At 37.6% G+C, this 22389-nt stretch overlaps 1 protein-coding gene across 7 annotated transcripts in view; it reads right to left on the bottom strand.

The window, feature by feature from the left end:
• Window positions 1-22389, bottom strand: part of NBEAL1 (neurobeachin like 1) — a 209066-nt gene that overhangs the window by 45332 nt on the left and 141345 nt on the right. For all 7 annotated transcript variants that reach the window (XM_014589572.2, XM_027773657.1, XM_027773656.1 and 4 more), the window contains 7 exons: window positions 21224-21348; window positions 15820-15946; window positions 11528-11676; window positions 10237-10370; window positions 6061-6162; window positions 4347-4442; window positions 3475-3599 (listed from right to left, as the gene is read on the bottom strand). In XM_014589572.2, coding sequence (XP_014445058.1) covers window positions 3475-3599; window positions 4347-4442; window positions 6061-6162; window positions 10237-10370; window positions 11528-11676; window positions 15820-15946; window positions 21224-21348 — 858 coding nt within the window. The remainder of the gene's footprint in view (window positions 1-3474; window positions 3600-4346; window positions 4443-6060; window positions 6163-10236; window positions 10371-11527; window positions 11677-15819; window positions 15947-21223; window positions 21349-22389) is intronic.

Raw genomic sequence — 22389 nt, 5'->3', positions numbered from 1 at the left:
CAAATAGAGAGACAGAAAGCAAGAAATCATCTCTTGGTGGGGGTGGGGGATGGACACACCGCAATTCCTTCTCTTCTATTCTCTCTCTTTTTTTTTTTTTGGAGAGGTTTTCGCTATAGGGTGCGTGCGCTCGCCAGACAGACAAAGAGAGACATAGAGACAGAAAGTGAGAAATCACCCCCCAGGGGGATGGTCACGCCGCAATCCCTTCTCCTCCATTCTCTCAGGATCTTGGGCACGCACGCACACGCGCCCAGCGTGAGTTCTAAGCCACTGGGTCCGGGATGTGAACCGCAGTCGACTACGTGGGAGTTCAGCGACATAGCCATTACGCTAACTGCTGGTTCCCCTTCTCTTCTATTCTCCTCTCAGGATTTTGGGGATGGACACATGCCCAGTGTGAGTTTTAACTGCCAGGTCCAGGACTTGAACCACAGTCAACTATGTGGGAGTCCAATGACATAACCATTACTCTATCTGCTGGTCTCAGAATAGTCTATTCTTAACAGATGAATGGTATTTCATTGTCTGGATATACCATAATTTAAGTATTTTTTTACTTTTAGTCATTCTGATTGTTTACATTTTTCTGCTACTATAAGCAGGTGATAATTAGACATGTTTCTGTGACTGAGGTAATGGAAAAAACCATGATGGTCCAGTGAAGATTTGTGGAAATTAATGCCTAGTAATCTAAAAGTAAAAGAAAAAAAGGAGGTGGTGGATAGGAAAAAAGCCCAAATCAGATTATTAGCAAAGGATATAGGTGATTCTCCAAGTTCTATTGCTGGGTAATTGGGCCGAATGGTGACATCTGAATCAGCGTTGATAAAATATAGTAAGAATTAATAAAAGTTTCTAGAGGCAACATGCTGGATTTTTTAAAAAAAGAAAGTAACCAGTTCATCAAACTAAGACCAATTTCCTTTCACACAGTAATTATTAATACTGAGGGGAATTTTTAAAAATTCAGTGGGTGGCATGGTGGTTGGAGCACTGGACTCCCATGTGGCTAACCATGGTTCAAGTCCCAGACCTGGTAACTTGCTATCTCACTATCCCTCTATGTCCCATTCTGGTCAAATTAAAAAATAATAATGATGATTAATACAATTAAATAATTCTTAAAAAGAAATCAGAGAAATGTGTACCTATACAAAAATATACCAGTAAAATTTTTTTAAGTTATCCTTTTTATTTATGAGTTTGTATTAATGAACACTGAGAGTGAGAGAAGGAGCCAGGAGCACCCTGCAGAGAGCCTGGTCACCTTGTGACAGTAAGTCTTTCAGCCTGTTAGATCTTGGACACTTAGATGCATGCTTAGCATTTTTAGACTGAATGGGTAGGGATTTGTTTTTATTGTTGTTTTTTAAAAATAATTATTTATTTTATTTGTTATTATTATTATTATTTTAATTTGACCTGAGAGAGAGAAAGGGCAAGTGAGAAAGCAAGTCACCAGGGTGGGACTTGAACCGTGGTCGGCCATGTGGGAGTCTAGCACCTTAACCACTGTCCCACCTGCCAGCCTCAGTGGGCTGGGATTTGAACCATGTTCACCAATTATGGGACCTGGCTTCTCTCAAGCAGCACATTATCACTGTGCCACCAAGCTAGCCGGCCCTACCATTAAAATTTAAAACAACTTGTTTCTCTGACTTCCAAAAAATGACTTATTTATATAGGTATTTCCTGCAGAACATTGTTTCCAAAAAAAAAAAGAGAGAAAACTTTTTTAGAATTTTAAAAAAAAAAAAAAAAAAAAAAAAAGCTTGACCAACGACAGAGTAGACAGAGTACATACATACAGAGCAAAGATCCTCTAGCAAATAAAATTAAGTATTATACATTTTAAACATTGCAAAAAGTTCAGGAGATGGGGCCGATAGATGGTGTGGTGGTTAAGGGCGCTGGACTCCCACACGGCTGAATGAGGTTTGAGTCCTGGACCTGGCAGCTTCTTTCTTACTTTCCCTCTCTTTCTAGTCAAATGAAAAGAAAGAAGAAAAAAAGAAAGAAAGAAAGGAAGAAGAAAGAGGAAAGGAAAGGAAAGGAAAGGAAAGGAAAGGAAAGGAAAGGAAAGGAAGAAAGAATCTTTTAAAATAAAGTTTAGAGGATGATTTCCGACAAAAATGTAAAACAAACAAAAAAAGACCTTGAAATAAATCTATAATTAAGTTAGTTTGGAAAGTAGTTTATTGTTCTCATTATGAGAAGTTGTAACTGAAAAGTCAGCCAGAAGTTCACACGGAGAGAGAAGTTCTGAAATTAAAATCAGATTAATTTTTGCCTGTGAGCATCTTGCTTCAAAAAAAAAAAAAATTGTCAGAAGTTGACAGGGTGGATCATAAATAAACAGAATTATAAAAATTTCCCTTCATATTATAGCTTGTCAATTTCCACATTTTTTTGTTGCTATTCATTCACATTATTGTTGAATAATAGGTTAGTATTATAATTTTTATATCTGCCAAAATATTATGTTAGATGGATATTTTTACATGTTAGATTAGTGGATATGAAGTCTGAAATATCTGGTAAGAAAAATTTCAAGAAACTATTACACTCTAGTACTTATTTTTGTTTAAGGAATTATTTAATCTTATTTATTATTAATGTTTTCTCTTTTTTCCTTCCTTTCTTCCTTCTTGTAGAGATTTTTGGCATAGGGCACATGTACTCCCCAGAGAGACAGAAAGTGAGAAATTATTCCTCAGGGAGGATGGCCATGCGGCAGTCCCTTCCTTTCCAGTCTCCTCTAGGAATTTTGGGCATGTATGCACATGAGTCTGGCATGAGTTTCATGTCACCAGGTCCAGGACCCGAACCACAACCGGCCATGTGGGAGTTGAGCAATGTAACCATTACACCAATTTAAAAACTTGCTACAGGGCCTGGCAGGTGGCATGGTGATTAAGGCACTGGACTCCCATATGGCTGACCACAGTTTGAGTCCAGGACCTGGTAACTTGCCTTCTCACCTTCCCTCTCTCTCCTTCTCTCTGTCTCTTTCTGGTCAAATTAAAAAAATTATGATAATGAATAAAATAAAATTATTATTATTATTTTTTAATTTGCTATAGGACATATGCACTCACCAAAGAGAGAGAAATAGAAAGAGGGGGAGAAAGTGAGAAAGCAAGCCACCAGGTCTGGGACTTGAATGCAGTAGGCCATATGGGAGTCCAGCACCTTAACCACCACGCCACCTGCCGGCCCCAAGCACTTATCTATTACAAGGCAAAAAGAAATTTTGAGGAACATCAATTTAAATTTAATAAAAAAAACAGTAATCAAAAGAACTGCAGTTAAGAAATTTAAAGGACAACTGAGATATTTCAAGAAAACTTAGCGACATAATTATCAGATTGATCATAAAAAGTAGTTGTGCATTAAACAAACAAAAATTGGATGGCCATAGTAGAAATCAACAAGAATAGGTATCTTTCGAAAGGGATAAAAAGCACTTACTTTTCTCGCATAACTTTGGCATTTTTATCATTAACTACCCCAATTGGTTTGGAAAGATCTCGGAATACAGCAGGGTTATTAAAGTCCAGCTCTTCTGAAGTATAATCTTGTAAAATCCAAGGAAACTAAAAGAGCCACAGTTGACAATTAGACAATCTATCCTAGAAAAGTTACTCCTCATATCTGATAACAATTGCTTTTCTAAAAACAAAAAGTGATAGTCTTCCTTTTCTTTTAAATTTTGCCAGAGAGCTTGTGTGCTTACTAAAGAAAGACTGAGAGGAAGAGTGAGAAAGCATCCTGAATAGGGTGTTGTCATGCCAAAATCCCTTCTCCTTCATCTCTCCATCCTGCCAAGGTTTGGGGCATACATGCATGTGTGTCTTGCATATTTTTCAAGCCACTGGGGCTGGGACACAAACCAGCCAAGTGGGATATGTTTCCCTTAACCACCAGACCGAGGAGCTGGTCCACAGGAAGAGTTTAAAAAATATTTCCCCTTAAAAAATTTTTCTGTATCAATTTACTTCTTCCATGAGAGAAGGAGGAAGGGAGAGAGACCTCCAAAGAGGTTTCCATATGACATCATATCCCTGGTCTTAGTCTGCTTGGATCACAGATATATACTCCTAGTATACACAGGGAAGATTCAGGTCCAAAGCCAAGACCTTTCAGGTATGTCTAGCCTCATGAAGAATTGTGGTACTGCTGTGCTACTGGCTGGCCTGATGTTTATATACTTCTGGAAAATTACATGGTAGACGACACACACACAAAAATAGGTTTTTACATTTTTAAAATAAAAATAAATGCCAAGTATATACTCTTGTATATTATAAACTTTAAGGCACATGAGATGCATATACACTTACCACAGGATACTGTGCAAGGTCATTATAGGTCCGTCCTGCCATTGTATTTATTTGAATGAGATAGTCAAAATTTGATATCTCTCTGTTCACCCATTTCTAAACATCACAGAAAAGTACAATATCAAATTAGATCATCTACATCTTGCAGAAATTGGCAACTATTACTGATAGGACCAACTACACAAATTTAGTAAACATTATGTTTACCAGTTACATGATAAAAGGAATGTGGCTTAAAAAAAATGTTTTACAAGGAGACAAATCAATACACTTCCTTTTAAAACTTGGTCCTTATAAAGAAACAGAAAATTCAACATGAATCTTGTAATATGGTCTAAAAGGTCCTGGTAAAAATTAAGTATTTTTTTAAATCAAGTAAATATTTGAATAACCTTAACATTTTAAATTCTAGGACTGTCCTACTTTAAAGATTTTGTTATAAACTGAAATTTTCCTAAGTATACTTAATTTAAAATATTCTTTTAATATACTAAAACTCATCCAAAATTCTTGTGAAACATTATATAACTGTTCTCAGAGAACTACCTTTTACAGGGCAATGGTAGAAGGGATTTTGCTATATTACATACAAAATTTCCTAAAGAAAGATAATCTTTATTTCCTATTAATTACCTTAATGTATTACTTTACTTAGTGGGTAATGTGCTAAAAAATTTTGCTGATAGATTCACATTCATTTTTAAGTTGATTGTGTGCCTTAAGCAAAGGATTTATTTATGGGGAATAGTGAGAAATAAAATGAATGTATTGTACATATTTCTTACAGAAAGTCCAATTGTTCTTGAGTGCCAAGATGAGGAACCAGTACTTAATGAACAATGTTTATTACACAGGTAATAGGGAATGTACTTTATAAAATAAAACTTATTTTATTGGCAATGGTATCTTTACCATTGCTGATGGCTCTTGAATTAAGAGAAACACTTAAACAATTCCTGATATGTAGGAGGAAGAAGAGAGCCAGGAGGTAGAGATCCTGACCAAAAGACTACTAACAGTTTTGGAAAGCAAAAAACAATGGCCTTTCTTTCATCCCTGAAGTACAAATTCAAGAGATACTGGGATATAAGAAAGGAAATAACTCAAAATAGCACAACTGGATTGCAGACGAATAGCTTTTTTCTCCTTCTTTCCCCCTCTCCAGCATTTTTTTGTATTTTCTTGTTCGTTTTTACCTTATGCATGGGTTATTTTTGTTAGGAAAAAAAGAACCCTCATATTATTTTTTAAATAAGAAAATTATTGAATGATATACCCATGAACTGAAGGAGGTTGGGGGAGGGCACCATTTTAGAAAAGCAAACAAGGCAGAGGGTAAGAGATAGGGAATCAAGGATGAGGAAAAAAAAGCAAAACATACAGGGAAACAAGAAATGGAAAATTATTTGTTGACAGTAACATGTATGTTGATGTGCTTGACTGAGCCAATATACAGTGTACTCTGGATGGAAAATCTCATTTTGTATGTTGTAATGATGAACAGTGAATGAATATAAATAAATAAACTTAAATAAAAAAATCTTCCATTAAAAAAAAGAAAAGCAAACAAAAATTCAAAGATAATTCCAAAGATCAGTTGAATGTAAGAATAGCAGTTGCAGTTATCAAAAATAAGTAGAAGAAGCCCGTTTTACTTTCAAACTAAAATCTAAGATAGATTAACACCAACAAAACGACAGCTAAAATCTCCTACCTGGGTCAATCCTGATGCTTTGAATAACTCCTGTGGTGATCGGGTTCCATAACTATTGGGAGAATGAAGTGACAATAGTCTACTATACACTTTGTTTCGAACCTATGAAAAAAAAAACCAAGATTTTAGAGTTTAAAAATTGATCAAGACAAACTTGATATCTGTTACTGCATTATTGAGATACAATTCATGCTTTTAAAGTAAACAATTTATGTGGTTTTTTTAGTATATTCAAGAGTTGTGAAGTTATCACCATTATCTAACTCTAGAAAGCTTTCATTACTCTAAAAAGAAACTACTCACTAAAAATTACTCCCAAAATCGATCTCCTATCCATTCCTTGTCAACCACTAATCTATCTTTCTCTGTGAATTTGGCTATTCTGGACATTTCATATAAACAATAGATTACGGTTTTAACTCCACTGTACTTGGTGAAGTCAAACCATGTATCTTTTGTGAAAGTTATTCTATGTAACTGAAAGCTCATTATTTGAATCAGAAAACTTGCTCAAGTCTACTTCAAATTTAGTTCTGCCATTTACTAATCATCATGGCAAATCAATTAATATACTGAGTCTTATCTGTAAATTAAACACAATGTATACCTTTACAGTTTGTGAACTACTCAAGACTATAAAATGTAAAGTATTAAGATTCAATTTAGAATTTTAGATTCCAGGGGCCAGCAGATGGCGTAGCAGTTACGTCGCTGGACTCCCACATGGCCAACCACAGTTCAAATCCTAGACATGGTGGCCTGAAACTCACACTGGAGTATGTGTGCATGCATGCCCAAGAATCTGGGAGGAGAATGGAGGAGAAGGGATTGTGGCATGGCCATCCTCTCTGAGAAGTGATTTCTCACTTTCCCTCTCACTATCTCTGTCTCTCCCTCTCTCTCTCCAGAGAGTACACATGCCCTAAGGCAAAAATCTCTTTAAAAAAAGGATTTTATCTTCCTCATCTATAAAAAAATAGGAATAATGGAATTTGCCCTATTTAATCTCAAGATTGTCAAAATTATAAATACCATACACAAATGTGCTTTAAAAATTGTGAAGTTATACACGTGTTAAGTATCTAGCAGTGGAAGACTTAATTTAATTACATGGACAGTATTCCATAAAACATGTGTTTTGAGGTAGACCCTGAAGCCTAATAGTTAAAGAAGCAAGATCCCACGTGGCTAATTACAGTTCAAATCTGGGGCCCCAAACAGGTTGAACAACATACCAGGTGTGTGTTTGTGAGTGTGTATGTGTGTATGTGTGTGTGTTTGTGAGTGTGTATGTGTGTATGTGTGTGTGTATGCATGTGCGCATGGCGCATTACACTTAAAATCCCAATGGGGTGATGAAATGGAGAAATTACAGCACAGCCACGTTCCATTGGGGTGCTGCTTTCTAGCCATTCACCCCCTCCTCCCTGTTTCTCTACAGCAAGCACATACATCCTCTGGCAATTAATAGAGGAAAACTGGTTTATACTCTCCTCATGAAGAAAAAATTTTCTTTCTTTCATTATTTTTAAATTAATTACTTATTTTATTATTTTTAAAAAAGTTTTGCTACAGGGCACATGTGCTCACCAGAGAAAGAGAGAGCGATAAAGCAAGACACCATGTCTGGGGTAGGGGGCAGGTAGAGAGAGGAGAGAGAGAAAGAGAAAAGGCAAGACACTGTCTGGGACCTGGTCACCCATGTGGGAGTCTAGCTCCTTAACTACCATGTCCTGCTACCTCCTTGTTTTTGTTTGTTTGTTTGTTTCTTCAAATATACAACTGGGGGCCAACAGTGTGGTGGTTAAGGTGCTGGACTCTCGCATGGTCAACTAAGTCCCAGGTTGTCAAAATAGTAAATTCCATACACAAATGTGCTTTAAAAACTCCCAGACCTGGTGGCTTGCTTTCTCACTTTCCCTCTCTCCATGTTTCTCTCTGATGAGTGCATGTACCCTATAGCAAATTAGTAATAATAATAATAAATTAAATTAATAATTCTTTCTCTTTTTTTTTTTTTGAGAGATTTTTGCTATAGAGTGCATATACTCGCCAGAAAGACAGAGAGAGAGAGAGACAGAAAGAGAGAACTCACCCCCCAGGGGGATGGCCACGCTGCAATCCCTTCTCCTCCATTCTCCTCTCGGAATCTTAGGCAGGCATGCACACGCGCCTGGTGTGAGTCTAAGCCACCGGGTCCAGGACGCAAACCGCAGTCGACTACATGAAAGTCCAGTGACATAGCCATTACTCCATCTGCTGGCCCCTTATTCTTAAAACAATACCTAATGTGCATATGCTTGCTAGAGAGAGATATGGAAAGTGAGAAAGCGCCCCTCACGAGGAATGACCATGCCACAATCCCTTCTTTTCCACTCTCTTTTCAGGATTTTGGGCATGCACACATACGTGCCTGGTGGTTTAAGCAGCTGGGCCCAGGATTCAAACGATGCACAAACTGGCTAGGTGGGATCCTGCCACCTTACCACCATACTACCTGGCTAGCCCCAAAATTTATTTTCAATAGTAAAAAAACAAACAAACCAAAAAAAACAAAAGAAAACTTTTTTGTAAAAACAGGAAATACATTTTTTTAAACTGTTATTCATGTTTACTTTCTGGTGAATTTATGCCCATGCCATAAGTTTGTGTTTCTTCAGAGATTTTTTTTCCTTCTGGGAAGCCTCCTCTTCTGGTTTAGGAACACTTTGTTCCTTTCAGTACACATCACCTTGATTTGGCAGGGGGAGCTCACATATAAGTTAATCTAACTATGAGCTCTGTGATGCCTCGTGGGTGCCTTGTTCACCAGAAGATGTGCAATGACCACAGAACCCACATCTAAACCCTTACGTTTAGCATTACTCACTGCATTTTAAGCATGTGCAGAAAATACTCAGCACTCTTTTGGGGCCCCACTGCTGGGCCTGGGCACATGTACCAACTCCACCATTTTAACGATGGAATGGCATACATTGCTTCTGTAAAGTGACATCTTTCAGAGACTTGGCAGTTTTTTGGATATGCATACCCCTGACAACCTGGGCAGTTTCAAGGGTGTTCTCAAAGTGAACATGAAGATTCGAACCTCCTGATTTCCATGATTTTGTGAGGTTCTCTGAGCAAGTGAATAGAGAACCATTTTCAAAGATTACCTTGGGCCACTTATAAGAAGAGCAACTATACTCTTTAAACATCTGAATCAAATAGTCCATAAAGTAAACCTGGGTCCCACAGAGGAATAGATACTTATTGCCTATGCTAATCCAGGTCTTCTGAGGAGATGCCAAGACAGAGCAAGGATTTTGTTAGGGGAGATGCCTATGAGTTGAAATGGGAGACGTGGACAAAGTCAGGAGAGTCAGACCATAATTGTAGTCTGTCCAAGTGAATGAGAAAAAAAGGCTGGGGTCAAGTATTCTAAGTAACTGTCCAAGGTTACACAGCTAACAGTGCAACTAATATTTAAACCCACGTAATCCAGTTTCAGAGCTCAATCACTTTACATATTTAAGAATTCACTGTATTCCTAGAAGGAACAGATGTCCCATTATTATTGAATTTGCATCCAACCTAACCGAATAAATTCAGTCATATCTTTTTTTTCTTCTTCTTTTTGAGAGAGAGATTTTTGCTATACATACAGCACACATGCTTGCCAGGAAGAGCAGAAAGAGACAGAAACAGGAAACAAGAAATCATCCCTCAGGGTACATGGCCATGCCACAATCTGTTCTCCTCCATTCTCCTCTTGGGATTTTGGGCATTCACGCACACACACCCAGCATGAGTTTGAAGCCACTGGGTCTGGGACTCGAACTGCAGTAGGCTACATGAGAGTCCAGCAACATAACCATTACGCCATCTGCTGATCCTGAGTCATATCCTACATACTGAACATTTGGTACTGTGAGGCACCTGTTTGCTGATCTTCAATATTTTACTGAGTGCTTTATTTATCCACATATACATAAAAACTGAAATCAATGCCCCCTTCCTAACATTGAAACATAAATCCCAGTAAAAACTCATATACTGGTTAGCCATAAGGTATATATTTTTCCTCAAATATTCTCTCTTGACATAATAGTCCAAAGTTCCATTAGCACTCACTAGCTGGAATGTTATTTTAAGCTAAATATTTTGGGATTTTTAGCAAGAGAGCATATTACATACCTCTTTTTTGAAATTGAGAAAGTAGTTGGATTGATCAACATGAAAAATCTCAAGGGCTGATCTCCTTAAATTATAACGCCGTAAGTGAATCTCTCGAACTTGAGAATGAGGCCACTTGAAATCAAAGCCTACTCCTGAAAACAGAGAGATTTTATGACAGAGGTACTATATAAAGTTACCCATGTTATGCTGAAAGTATTTCCTAGTTCCTGACAACAGTACCTTTAAGGGAAAAGGAATTCAATCCCTGTATTATATATACCGCTTGTTACATGTTTAAATTGCTTCTTTTTCAAAGTTTACCATAGGGCACATGCACTTGCTAGAGACAGAGACAGAAAGACAGAGAGAGAAAGTGAGAAAGTGTCCCCTTTGCCCTGGGGGGGCTGGCCATGCTGCAATTCCTTCTCTTCCAGTCTCCTCTTGGGATTTTGGGCGTACGCACCCACACCCGGCGTGATTCTCAAGCTGCCCTGCCTGGGACACAAACTGCACAGGCAGTTAGGTGGCATCCAGTGCCTTAACCATCACACCACTTGCTGGCCACCTGCTTCTTTTAAAACTCTTTTAAAATTCTACTGCTATTTATGCTGCTTTCCCAAGAGAATACAGAATAATTCTGAATATTGTATATAAAAAATGGTTTTCCTTTCCTTTTTATGTTGGCATGCCAATCATCCTTTTATTATCATAGAAAGGATTAGGTGAGAGGCCCACAGGAATAAGTATATATACAAGGTATAATACAATTAAGATTGGATCTGGGCTGGCCTCTGAGCATAGCAGAAAAGCACTGTGCAGAATGGCAGATCCCACGTGGCCAACCTCAGTTGAAATCATTGTCTGAGAGCTTGAAAAACACATCGGGCACATATATGTATGCTCAGAATTCCGACAGGATGGAGAAATAAAGGGAAAAAAAAGGCCTGTGATGTGACCAGGGCCTACTAGGGAAGTGCTTGTTTGTGTGCGTGCACTCTCTCGCTCATCATGCATGTGCCTCTCTGGCATTAAAAAAAGAAAAAGATTTTATTTTAAAACTGAAGTTTCTAGTAATCCTATTTTAGAAGGTTTATAACCAAACCCTTTAAAATACATTAATAGTTATTCCTTTCAACACATTATTGAATAATAAGTTTAATCTCATAATGAATTACCATTTCTCCTTTTTATCCTAAGACTACAACTTCACTGGCCTTAGTCCTTTCTTCTTCTCATTCAGGACTGCTAAAACTGGATACTTTATTAATTGAACAAAACAGAAATTCTTCTCTCTCCCAGAACTCCTTACCATCTTCTTTTTCAATGCTGCCATCATAGAAGTAAATATGCTGAGTAGTGATCTCTAATCTGCCAGGAATGACGTCAATTATCGTAATGAGTTCACAGTCTTCTGTCAATACTAATTTTTCTTTTTGGTCCTGTTCTTCTTTCTCATCACTGTAAAAACAAAACAAAGCACACTCAACTTATTTTGCTAAACTAGAAAAGTATACTAAATTCTAATAAAAAAAGAGTGAAAGACAACCCAGTTGATGGGAGGTAATATTTGTAACATATATGTTATCAGAGATTTCTATCTGTAATATGTAAAGAACCCTGGTGCAGTGCTTTAAATATAGTTTGTGTCCATTAAAATTCATGTTGAAACTTGGTCCTAGAAAGATGGTAATGGGAATCAGGTCCTAAAGGGAGCTGACCAGATCACAACAGCTCTATTCTCACGGGTGGATTAATGCCAGTCTTGAGAGAGTGGGTTAATTACTGTAGAAATGGGTAACATATATTTTATCATTACAAAAGAGGAAGCCTAGCCTTTCCCTTTTCTCTTTTGTATGTACCTGCTTGTCCTCCTGCCTTTCTGCTATGAGATGAAACAGCGCATGGTCCTTGCCAGATGTTGCCACCTGACCTTGGACTTCCCAGCCTCCAAAATCATAAATCAAAATAAATCTCTTTCTTTATAAATTACCTAGCATCAGGTATTGTTATAGCAACAGAAAACAAAGACACCTTAAAACTCAGTAAGAATGGAGCAAGCAGGTGGCATAGTGGTTAAGGTACTGGACTCCCACATGGCCAACCATGATTTGAGTCTTGGACCCAGCAGCTTGAAACTCATGCTGGGTGCTATGTTGCTGCACAGTGCTGGAGATTCTGGGTTCATGTCCTGTGTCTACTCAATATACTGGGCACAAGTGTAAGTACCACACTAAAGACCCTGTCACGGGATCTATACTGCCTTCCCTTTATCCCTCCCTTTCTCACATTCCTTCTCAGGAAATAAATAAATTTACAAAAAAAGAAAAAAGAGCAACAGTCATGGCAGTGCACAGCCAAGTGTATTATCACCTAGAAGGCTAGAAGCTACATTAAAGGACTGCGACTTTTAAAAAATTAAGGCTAACCTATACTCCTAGCTAATTGGGAGGTTGGGGCAAAAGGATCTCAAAGGAGAGAGACAGGTCGGAATACGTATCTCTGACAGTACCTCTCTTTCCTTTTCTTTCTCTCTCCTGTTCTCTCCCTCTTAAAGAGGAAATGGCCCAAAGATTCACCTAGATATTTCTCAAAAGAAAATATATAGTCAATGTACATATGAAGAGATGTTTAACATCATAAGTCATCAGAGAACTGCAAATGAAATATAAGGGTGGTCTTCAAAAAGTATATGGAAAATGTGTATTATGAAAAAAAAATACAGAACCAGTAAGAGTTATGCAGGTTAAGGAGGCTGGATTCCACATGGCCAACTTCGCGGTTTGAGTCCCAGACCTGGAGGCTCAAAAAACACAACAGGTATGTGTGCATGCATGCCAAAATACAGAGAGGAGAATGAAAGAGAAGAGATTGTGGCGTGATCACCCCTTTAAGGGGACGATTTCTTTCTTTCTCCTCCCTCCCACCCCTCCATGTCTCTCTCTGGTGAGTGCACATGCCCTATAGCAGACTGAAAAAAAAAAAGTGTGTATTTAAAAATATTTTTGTACAAAAATAAACTCATACTTTAATTTTTCCAAGAACTTCTGGAAAAGTACTTTCATACAATTTCAAACTCTCTAGGAAGGCTAGAATAAAATTTAAAAAGTACAAGAAAGGGGCTAGCAGGTAGCATGGTGATTAAGACTCTGGATCCTACATGGTTGACTTCGTGGTTTGAATCTAGGACTCGGCAGCTTGAAAAACACTTCGGATATGTGTGTGTGCATGCCCATAATCCTGAGAGGAGAAGGGAGGAGAAGGGAGGAGAAGGGATTGTGTGTGGCCATTCCTTCAGGGGTGATTTCTTACTTTCTCCCTCTCTCTGACGCTATCTTGTCTATTGTCAGCAAGCATGGGTACCATATGGCAAAATACCTTAAAGAAAAAAAAAAAAAAAAGCACAAGGAAAATAGGAAGAGTGGGAGTGGATGTGACGAAATTAGAATCTTTGTAAATTGCTGTCAGGTCTATAAAATGGCAAAGTAATTGTAAAAATATTTGGCAATTCCTCAAAATGTTAAACAAAATTACCATATAACTCAGCTATTCCACTGCTGGATAAAAACCCTAGATAACTATTAAAAACATATGTTCACACAAAAACCTCTATAGGAGAGGCCACGAGGTGGCGCAGTGGTTAAGGTGCAAGACTCCCACATAGTCGATCGTGGTTGGAGTCTCGAATCTGGCAGCTTGAAATGTCTGAAATAGACAAATCCATAGAGAAGAAATAAAATTAGGTGGCCAGGGCATGTGGGGAGAGGAAAATCTACATTGATTACTACAAGGCACAGGACTTCTTTCTTGAGCGATAGAATTGTTGTGGAATTACAGAGTGGTGATGGTTGCATAACCTAGTGAATATATTAAGAAAAAATTGAACTGTACATTTTTTATTTTTTGGAGAGGTTTTTGCTATAGGGTGCGTGTGCTCGCCAGACAGACAGAGAGAGACAGAAAGATAGAAAGTGAGAAATCATCCCCCAGGGGGGATGGCCATGCCGCAATCCCTTCTCCTCCATTCTCCTCTCAGGATCTTGGGCATGCACGCACACGCGCCCGGCGTGAGTTTAAGTCACCGGGTCCGGGACTCAAACTGTGGTCGACTACATGGGAGTCCAGCGACATAGCCTTATGCTAACTGCTGGTCCCTGAATTGTACATTTTAAAATGGTAAATTTTATGTTATGAAAAGTATATCTTGATTTAAAAACAAAAACAAAAAAACCAGACCTGTCTGGACACAGACTGAGAGAACTTGTGGTTATCAGACCTTCCTTACAAAAAAATAATACAGAAAGTCATTCAATATATAAAGATCTAATATATAATAGTAACTCAAGGAGGAGATGAGGAATTGAATATATTTTATAATTGTTTAAGGAAAATTTCCATTTTAAAACTGCAAATTTTCATTTTAAAACTGCAAATTCCATATTTAAAGCTATGCAAGTTATCTATTTTTTTCATGATGAAGGTTTGGTAATTTGTATCTTTCAAGAAATTTGTTCTGGGACCAGCAATTAGTGTAATGGCTATGTCGCTGAACTCCCATGTAGTCGACCACAGTTCAAGTCCCGGACCCAGTGGCTTAAACTCATGCCAGGCATGTGTGCGTGTGTGCCCAAGATCCTGAGAGGAGAATGGATGAGAAGAGATTACAGTGTGGCCAACCCCTCTGAGGGGGTGATTTCTTGCTTTCTATCTCTCTGTCTTTCTGGCACGCACATGCACCCTATAGCAAAAACCTCTCCAAAAAAAAAAAAAATTTTTTTTTCCAGGGACCAGCAGTTAGCGTAATGGCTATGTTGCTGAATTCCCATGTAGTCGACCACGGTTCGAGTCCAGACCTGGTGGCTTAAACTCACACTGGGCGTATGTGCGTGCGTGCCCAAGATCCCAAGAGGATAATGGAGGAGAAGGGATAGCAGCGTGGTCATCCCCCCCGAGGGGTGATTTCTTGCTTTCTGTCTCTCTGTCTCCCTCTGTCTTTCTGGCAAGCATATGCGCTCTACAGCAAAAAACCTCTCAAAAAAAAAAAAAATTGTTCCAGTCAAATTCTCATATTTATTAACTTAGAATTGTTAGTAATCTTTTTTTTTTTTAAGAGAGATTTTTGCTATAGGGTGCATGCACTCACCAGAGAAACAGAGAAATAGAGAGACAGAAAGCAAAAAATTACATTCTCCCCACCCTCACTTCAGAGGAGATGGCCATGTTACAATCCCTTCTCCTCCATTCTCCTCCAGGGATCTTGGATATGCATGCACACATGCCCAGCATGAGTTTTGAGCTGCCAAGTCTGGGACTCAAACCACGGTCAACTACATAAGAGTCCAGCAATGAAACCATTATACCACCTGCTGGTCCCAAAATATTTTTAAATTTCGAGGTTCAGCTCCAAAGTTATCCCAACTCTAAGCTTTCTTCAATATCTCAAGTTAACACTGATGGACTCCTAATAGTTAATGTACCTATTAACTGTTGGACCTTGGCAATAGTACACAGAATTTGAATCTCAAAGTAAATATCTTTTACAAATTTGTAATTTAATTTCTCACAATGAAATAATTTTGAAATCTTTCAAATACTTATACATACATATTTACTCTGGCTGTCATGTCCTCTTCAGGAAGGTCTAATTTATCCTCTTCCATATCACTAACTTTTACTTGTTTCACTACTTCAAAAAGTAATGAGTCACTAGAAGGCTGAGAATGTTGGATACCTGTTAAAACACAAAATATTCATTAAATATAAAGTAAAATAAATTATAGCCCTTCTATAGTTTCTCACTTAATTATATGATAACAATAAATGTAGTATAAAGAAGGTAATGTGATTTAGAGTAAGGTATGATGTTTGATGATGTTTTTAAAAAATTATTATACATGTGGTAAAAAGAATAAATATTTAAAAATACAGTATCTTTTTTTTTTTTTTGGTAGAGGTTCTTGTCTTTGAGTGTAAGTGCTCACTGGAGAGAGAGAGAGAGAGACAGTAGACAATAAGAAGGAAATGAGAAATCACCCCCCAGGGGGAATGGCCACACCGCAATCCTTTCACCTCCATTCTCCTCCTGGGCTCTTGGGCACACATGTACACACACCCAACACGAATTTCAAAGCACCAGGTCCAGGACTCAAACTGTGGTTGACCATGTGGGAGTCCAGCAACATAACTGCTACACCATCTGTTGGCCCCAGTATCTATTTTTAATGATAGTTTTGTTTCAAAAACAGGCCATATATTCTCTTTAATCATATTTAATTCTAAAATATGTCAATAATTAAGCCAAAGAAAGCATTATTCTCAATATAATAATGTAAAAGAACTCTTTCCACTATATTAATTATTTATATTAAAGAATATTAAGAAAGACCATTTGATAAACCTTTGTTAAGTGGAAGATTTCACATAGATCAAGAGCTAACGTGTTACTTTCTGGGGCATATAAAACTCAATAAGTAATTCTGATCCATATATAATAAACAATAAGCAATGTTTTCTATGAACTAAGTATTTTGTGGGAAGGCAGGGCTGGTGCAATAGAAAGGACATGGACTGTGAAATGGAAGGCCTACATTTCAAATGTTGTTCTGCCTTTCATTAGCCATAGAGCCCTCTGAACCTGTTTTCTTATCTGTGAAATGAAGAATTCACCACTGGTGAATGGTAGGGATGCCAGCAGGTGGTGTGGTGATTAAGGCACTAGACTCCCACATGGCCAACTGTGATTCAAGTCCTGGACCTGGCAGCCAAAAATCACGCTGGGCATGTGTGTGTGCTTGCCTAAAATCCCAGGGGGGAACAGAGGATAAGGGATTCCAATGGCCATTCCTCCCAGGAAGTGATTTCTCACTTTCCCTCTCACTGTCTCTGTCTGCTTTCCTGGCAAACAAATGTACCCTATGACAAAAACCTAAAATAAATGAATTAACTAAGGTAGGTATTATTAATATACATGCATCTTCTAGCTATTTGACTGTAATAAAGAATACAAATAAAGGGTACAAAAATACAAATACATAACTTATATGTAGGACTGAAAAAATAATATGTAACTATGAATAAAGACATTTCATTTACGGAAAATAACAATTCATGGTAAATAACAGAACATTCAATAACTATGAATAATACTATAAATAACAGAACACTGTAAAGATGAAAATCATCACTTCTTAAAAGGTATTATTTATCAAACATTTGAATCAACATAATGATAAGTTGGATTTTTCTAAGTAAGTCTGCTTTGATCATATCTTCCTCTATACTGGAAAGTAAAGGGTTTACTTTCTTTTATTTATTTGTTTGCTTATCTACTTGTAACTGACAGAGGGCATATGTACTCCCCAGAGAGAGAGATAGAGAAGGAGAGGGAGAAAGTACATAGTAATCCCTTCTCCATTTCTCCATCCTTTCGCGATTTGGGGGGCCTGCATGCACACACACCAGACTGTTTTTCAAGCTGCTGGGTCAGGAATTCAAACTACAAATGACCAAGTGGGATCTAGTTCTCTTAAGTATTCAGTCACCAGGCTAGCCCAGCTCATATTTTCCCTAGAATAAGATAACAGATATTTCTATTGGACATGTTTTTTCGTAACGTCTAAAATAAATTAAAATGTTTCGTTAAAATATTTCATTAAACAAAACACATGAAAATACAATAAAACTCGAAAAGCAGGAGTCTAGATAATCTGATACAAACAGAGAACTGATTTTATGTAGATGTTATGATGCTACTCTAAATGAGAATCTGATGAAAGACTGGCAGAAAATGAAGGATGAGAGACTCTAGCAAGGAGGCCACTTGGGAAGCTATTTCAAGTTTGGGCAAATACAGCACTAAGCCAAGCCATAGCTATAGAAAAGAGAACAAAAATAAGAAAAAATAAATAAAAAATACACAAAAGATAGAATCAACAGGATATTATACCTAAAGAGCTATTACATGAAGATGATTAAGAGAGCTCAGGATAGACTCAGGAATAATATGGAATTTAACTTGAGGAACTAATTTATGGAGATACTGATAACTATAATACAAGATACAAGAAAAGCAGAATTGAGGGTAAGAAGTAGGCAAATGAATAAAAGACAATGAATTCAGTTTTGAAAATGTCATACAGATACTATTGAAGAGATATCCCAGTAGGAAATTAGAAACACTACTATGGAGTTCAAAATGAAGGTTAGAACTAGAAATATAGATAGCAAAGTATCATTACATGTTCAGTGGTGAAGCCATGAGATCATCACAGAGAGCATAGGTAAAAGCCCAAATGGCAAGGTATATAAATCTGGGAACATGGTCATGTGAAATGTGAAAAGGTTTTAGAAAAAAAGACTACAGATTGGTAATAAAGTAGGAGGTTAAGTAGAAGAGTTAAGGGGAAAAAAACAGAAGCAGTGTAAGGACTAAAACTAAACTCTTGAATTTAGCAACTAGAAAAGAGCATGTCTAATGAAAAACTTATAAACAAAATAATTTTCTTAGAACAAATAGTAGAGGCGAGTCCCCAAAGAATTCGAGGAAAATGCATATTATGAAAACCTATGCACAAATTTCAAAATTTGTCATTAAATAAATTCATCCTTCAATTCCATTTTCCCACAAACTTTTTGAAATTCCCTGTATCTTAATGATGTTTACAAATATACCTTCCTTTTATGTACTCGGATTTCACAAGTGGAAGTGTTCCCAAAAAATGTACTGATGCCACTAGTTTGTTACTGTTTCCAATTTCACTTTAGAATTTATAATTTTTTTCATCTGTATAGCTTATCACTTTTTTTACTTGCTATGTTTTAAAAACAAGTCATGAGAAAAACTGAGATTTACAAAAAAGCATTGGGGGTCCAGCAGGTGGCCAGCAGGTGCTGGATTACACATGGCCAACTCGGGTTCGAATCCCAGACCTGACAACTTGAAAAACATGCAGGACACATGTGCATGCAGGCCCCAAATCCCAAGAGATGGGAGGAAGGATTACAATATGGCTTTTCCCCCTGTGTGTGTGTGTGTGTGTGTGTGTGTGTGTGTGTGTGGTGATCTCTCACCTTCTCTCTCTCTCTCTGGCAAGCACAGGCACCCTATTATAAAAATCTTTAAAAATAAAGGAACTAATTTATGGAGACACTGATAACTATAATACAAGATACAAGAAAAGCAGAATTTAGGATAAGAAGTAGGCAAATGAAAAAAAGACAAAGAATTCAGTTTCAACAATGTCATATAGCAAATGGTTTTCCCTATACTTAAAAGAACTAAGCCCAAGAAGAGGAGCTACAAGATTAAATCTGGATACATGGAAGACTGAGAAGGAGAGGGAGAGAGAAGCAATTTCCTAGGGCAGCATTTCTTGGCATAAGAAAAGAAAATAATAGAGAAAACTGTTCCTTAAATAACTACTAGACTGAAGTCACTTACAAAAAGATGTTTGCTGGATGATAAAGATAGTTAAATTACAAGGACAGAGAAAGTATAACAGTCTTAGGACAGAGAGGAGATTAACAGTCTTACAGAGAGGAGAAGGTATACACGATTACTGGCTTTTGCTATGTAAGATACACTCACATTATTATCATCGACAGGATCATTATTTTTCATTGATAAAATCATCTATTATATTTAATTTACTTTAGAATGTGAGATCCTTAAGTATTTGGCATCATGGCTCTCTTGATTAATCTTATGGTATCACAGGTACTGGCTGATATAATAAAGCAATTTAAAAATAAGATCTAAACGTATCATCCATAACCCAGTCACTGAACACCAGGTGCAGAGTTGGCTATGGCAAAGGAACTACAATTTAGTATACACATGACTGCCGGTAACTCTTCACAAACATTTTGGGGTATTTCACAGATTGATCTTGAAAAAGGGAGGGAGAGGTGTGGGCCAGCAGGTGGTATGGAAGTTGAAACGCTGGATTCCCACATGGCTGTCCAGTCTGAATCTCAGACCTGGTGGCTTGAAAATCTCACTGGGCATGTATGTGTGGGTGCTCAAAAGCCCAGGAGGAGAATGGAGGAAAAGGGATTACAGTGTGACCATCCTCCTAGGGAGGGTGGTTTCTCACTTTCTCTCTCTCGTCTCTCTCTGGCAACCACACATGCTCTATGACAAAAACTTTAAAAAGGAAAAAAGGAGAGATGACAAATGAGATAGTTATAAAGGAAGGAATTCTTAAAGAGTTGGCAAACCTCAATATTTTTAAGAACTTTTTTGTAGAAAAAGGCATTGGCCCATCTAAGATAATAAGAATCTATAAAAATAGTTATTAAAAAAAGGCCTAAATGAGTATTAAGAATACTAATTATCTCTAATATTAACATTAGCCTCAGAGTTGATAAGCAAAAAAAATGAAGGGAAAGGTACATTAATTCCCAGGAGACACAGGTGTTCTTATACAGTTCAGTATAATTTTACAATTAAAAACTTGTTTTTCCTTAAGAAAGTAGACTCCATGAAAATATTAAGTCATTTAATTTATTTTACAACGTGAGATCCTTAAGTATTAGGTATCATCAAATGTGACAGCACGGAACACATACAACCATTTACGTATGAACTATAAAATGTCACCCTTCCTTCCTGAGCAAACAATTTCTTTCTTTCTTTCTTTCTTTTTTCTTTCTCTTTTTTTTTTTTTTTTTTAAGTCTTGCTATAGGGCACTCAAAAAAGAGAAAGAGAAAGCTAGGAAGAGTGAGAAAGCATCCCCTAGAGAGAACAGCTACACTGCGATCTCTTCTCTTCCACTCTCCTCTCGGGACTTTGGATATGCACACACATACACACCAGGCATGTTTTTCAAGCTGCCAGGTCCAGAACTTGAACCATGTAGTTGGCCATGTGAGATCAGCAGCCCCAACTACCACACCTACAGCGGGACTCATGAACAAACAATTTTAAAACAATTAAAACAACTATAACCAACTCCACCAACACCCTCACTATCATCTGCAAATTATTAAACAGTCATTGGAACTCACCTAGATTATCTCTCAAGGCACTAGCTTCCTCATGGGTTTTGAAATTATAATTCGGCACCAGTTTAAGTCTCATGCGGGAATAATTTTCTACATTAGCTAGTTTCCAGTGAATTGGATTTCGTTTCCTAAAAATAATCATAAACAAACAGTGTAATCATTGAGCTTAAAATTACAAAGACCAATTGATTGATAGTATCAAGTACTCTGAAAGTTTAGCACCATATTATTAAAATGTTCATGTTTACTACCACACTTGATCCAAACAACCCTTATGGTACAAAGTATACATAGCTTCAGTCTATATAGGAGGATCATCAGGCTAAATAGTTTGCAAAAGATGTCCTGAGGTTTACAGAGGGCAGAAATATAATTTGAACATGGACTTTCATACTTATAGCTTAATACCTTTTCTCTTCTACTGTTAGATAGAAGTTAACTGGCAATGCGATTTTTTATCTCCAAGTACAGTTTTCAAAATTAAATAATTTGGAACCAGCAGTTAGTGTAATGGCTATGTCGCTGGACTCCCATGTAGCCAACTGCGGTTCGTGTCCCGGACCCGGTGGCTTAAACTCATGCCAGGCGCGTGTGTGTGTGTGCCCAAGATCCCGAGAGGAGAACAGAGGAGAAGGGATTGCGGCATGGCCATCCCCCCTGAGGGGGTGATTTCTCACTTTCTGTCTCTCTGTCTCTCTCTTATCTGTCTGGCAAGCACACGTGCCCGATAGCAAAAACCTCTTCAAAAAAAATAAATAAAATAAAATAATTCCATTACGAATAAATGTAATATAATTGCAAATGAATCAAAGACCTAAATACAAAAGCTAAACCCACAAAACTCTCAAAAGAAAAGATAGGGATAAATCTATGATCTTGGACTTGTGAATGGTTTCTTACCTACAAAACCAAAAACAGGGACCAGCAGTTAGCATAATGGCTATGTCACTGGACTCCCACGTAGTCGACCACGGTTCACATCCTGGACCTGGTGGCTAAAACTCACGCCGGGCGCATGTGCGTATGTGCCCAAGATCCCGAGAGGAGAATGGAGGAGAAGGGATTGCGGCGTGGCCATCCCCCCTGGGGGGTGATTTCTCGCTTTCTGTCTCTCTGTCTCTCTCTGTCTGTCTGGCGAGCGCATGCGCCCTATAGCAAAAACCTCTCCA

This window comes from Tupaia chinensis, unplaced genomic scaffold, assembly GCF_000334495.1.
Source record: "Tupaia chinensis unplaced genomic scaffold, TupChi_1.0 Scaffold000361_2, whole genome shotgun sequence".
NCBI lineage: Eukaryota > Metazoa > Chordata > Mammalia > Scandentia > Tupaiidae > Tupaia > Tupaia belangeri.
This window is presented reverse-complemented; position numbering and strand designations above follow the sequence as displayed.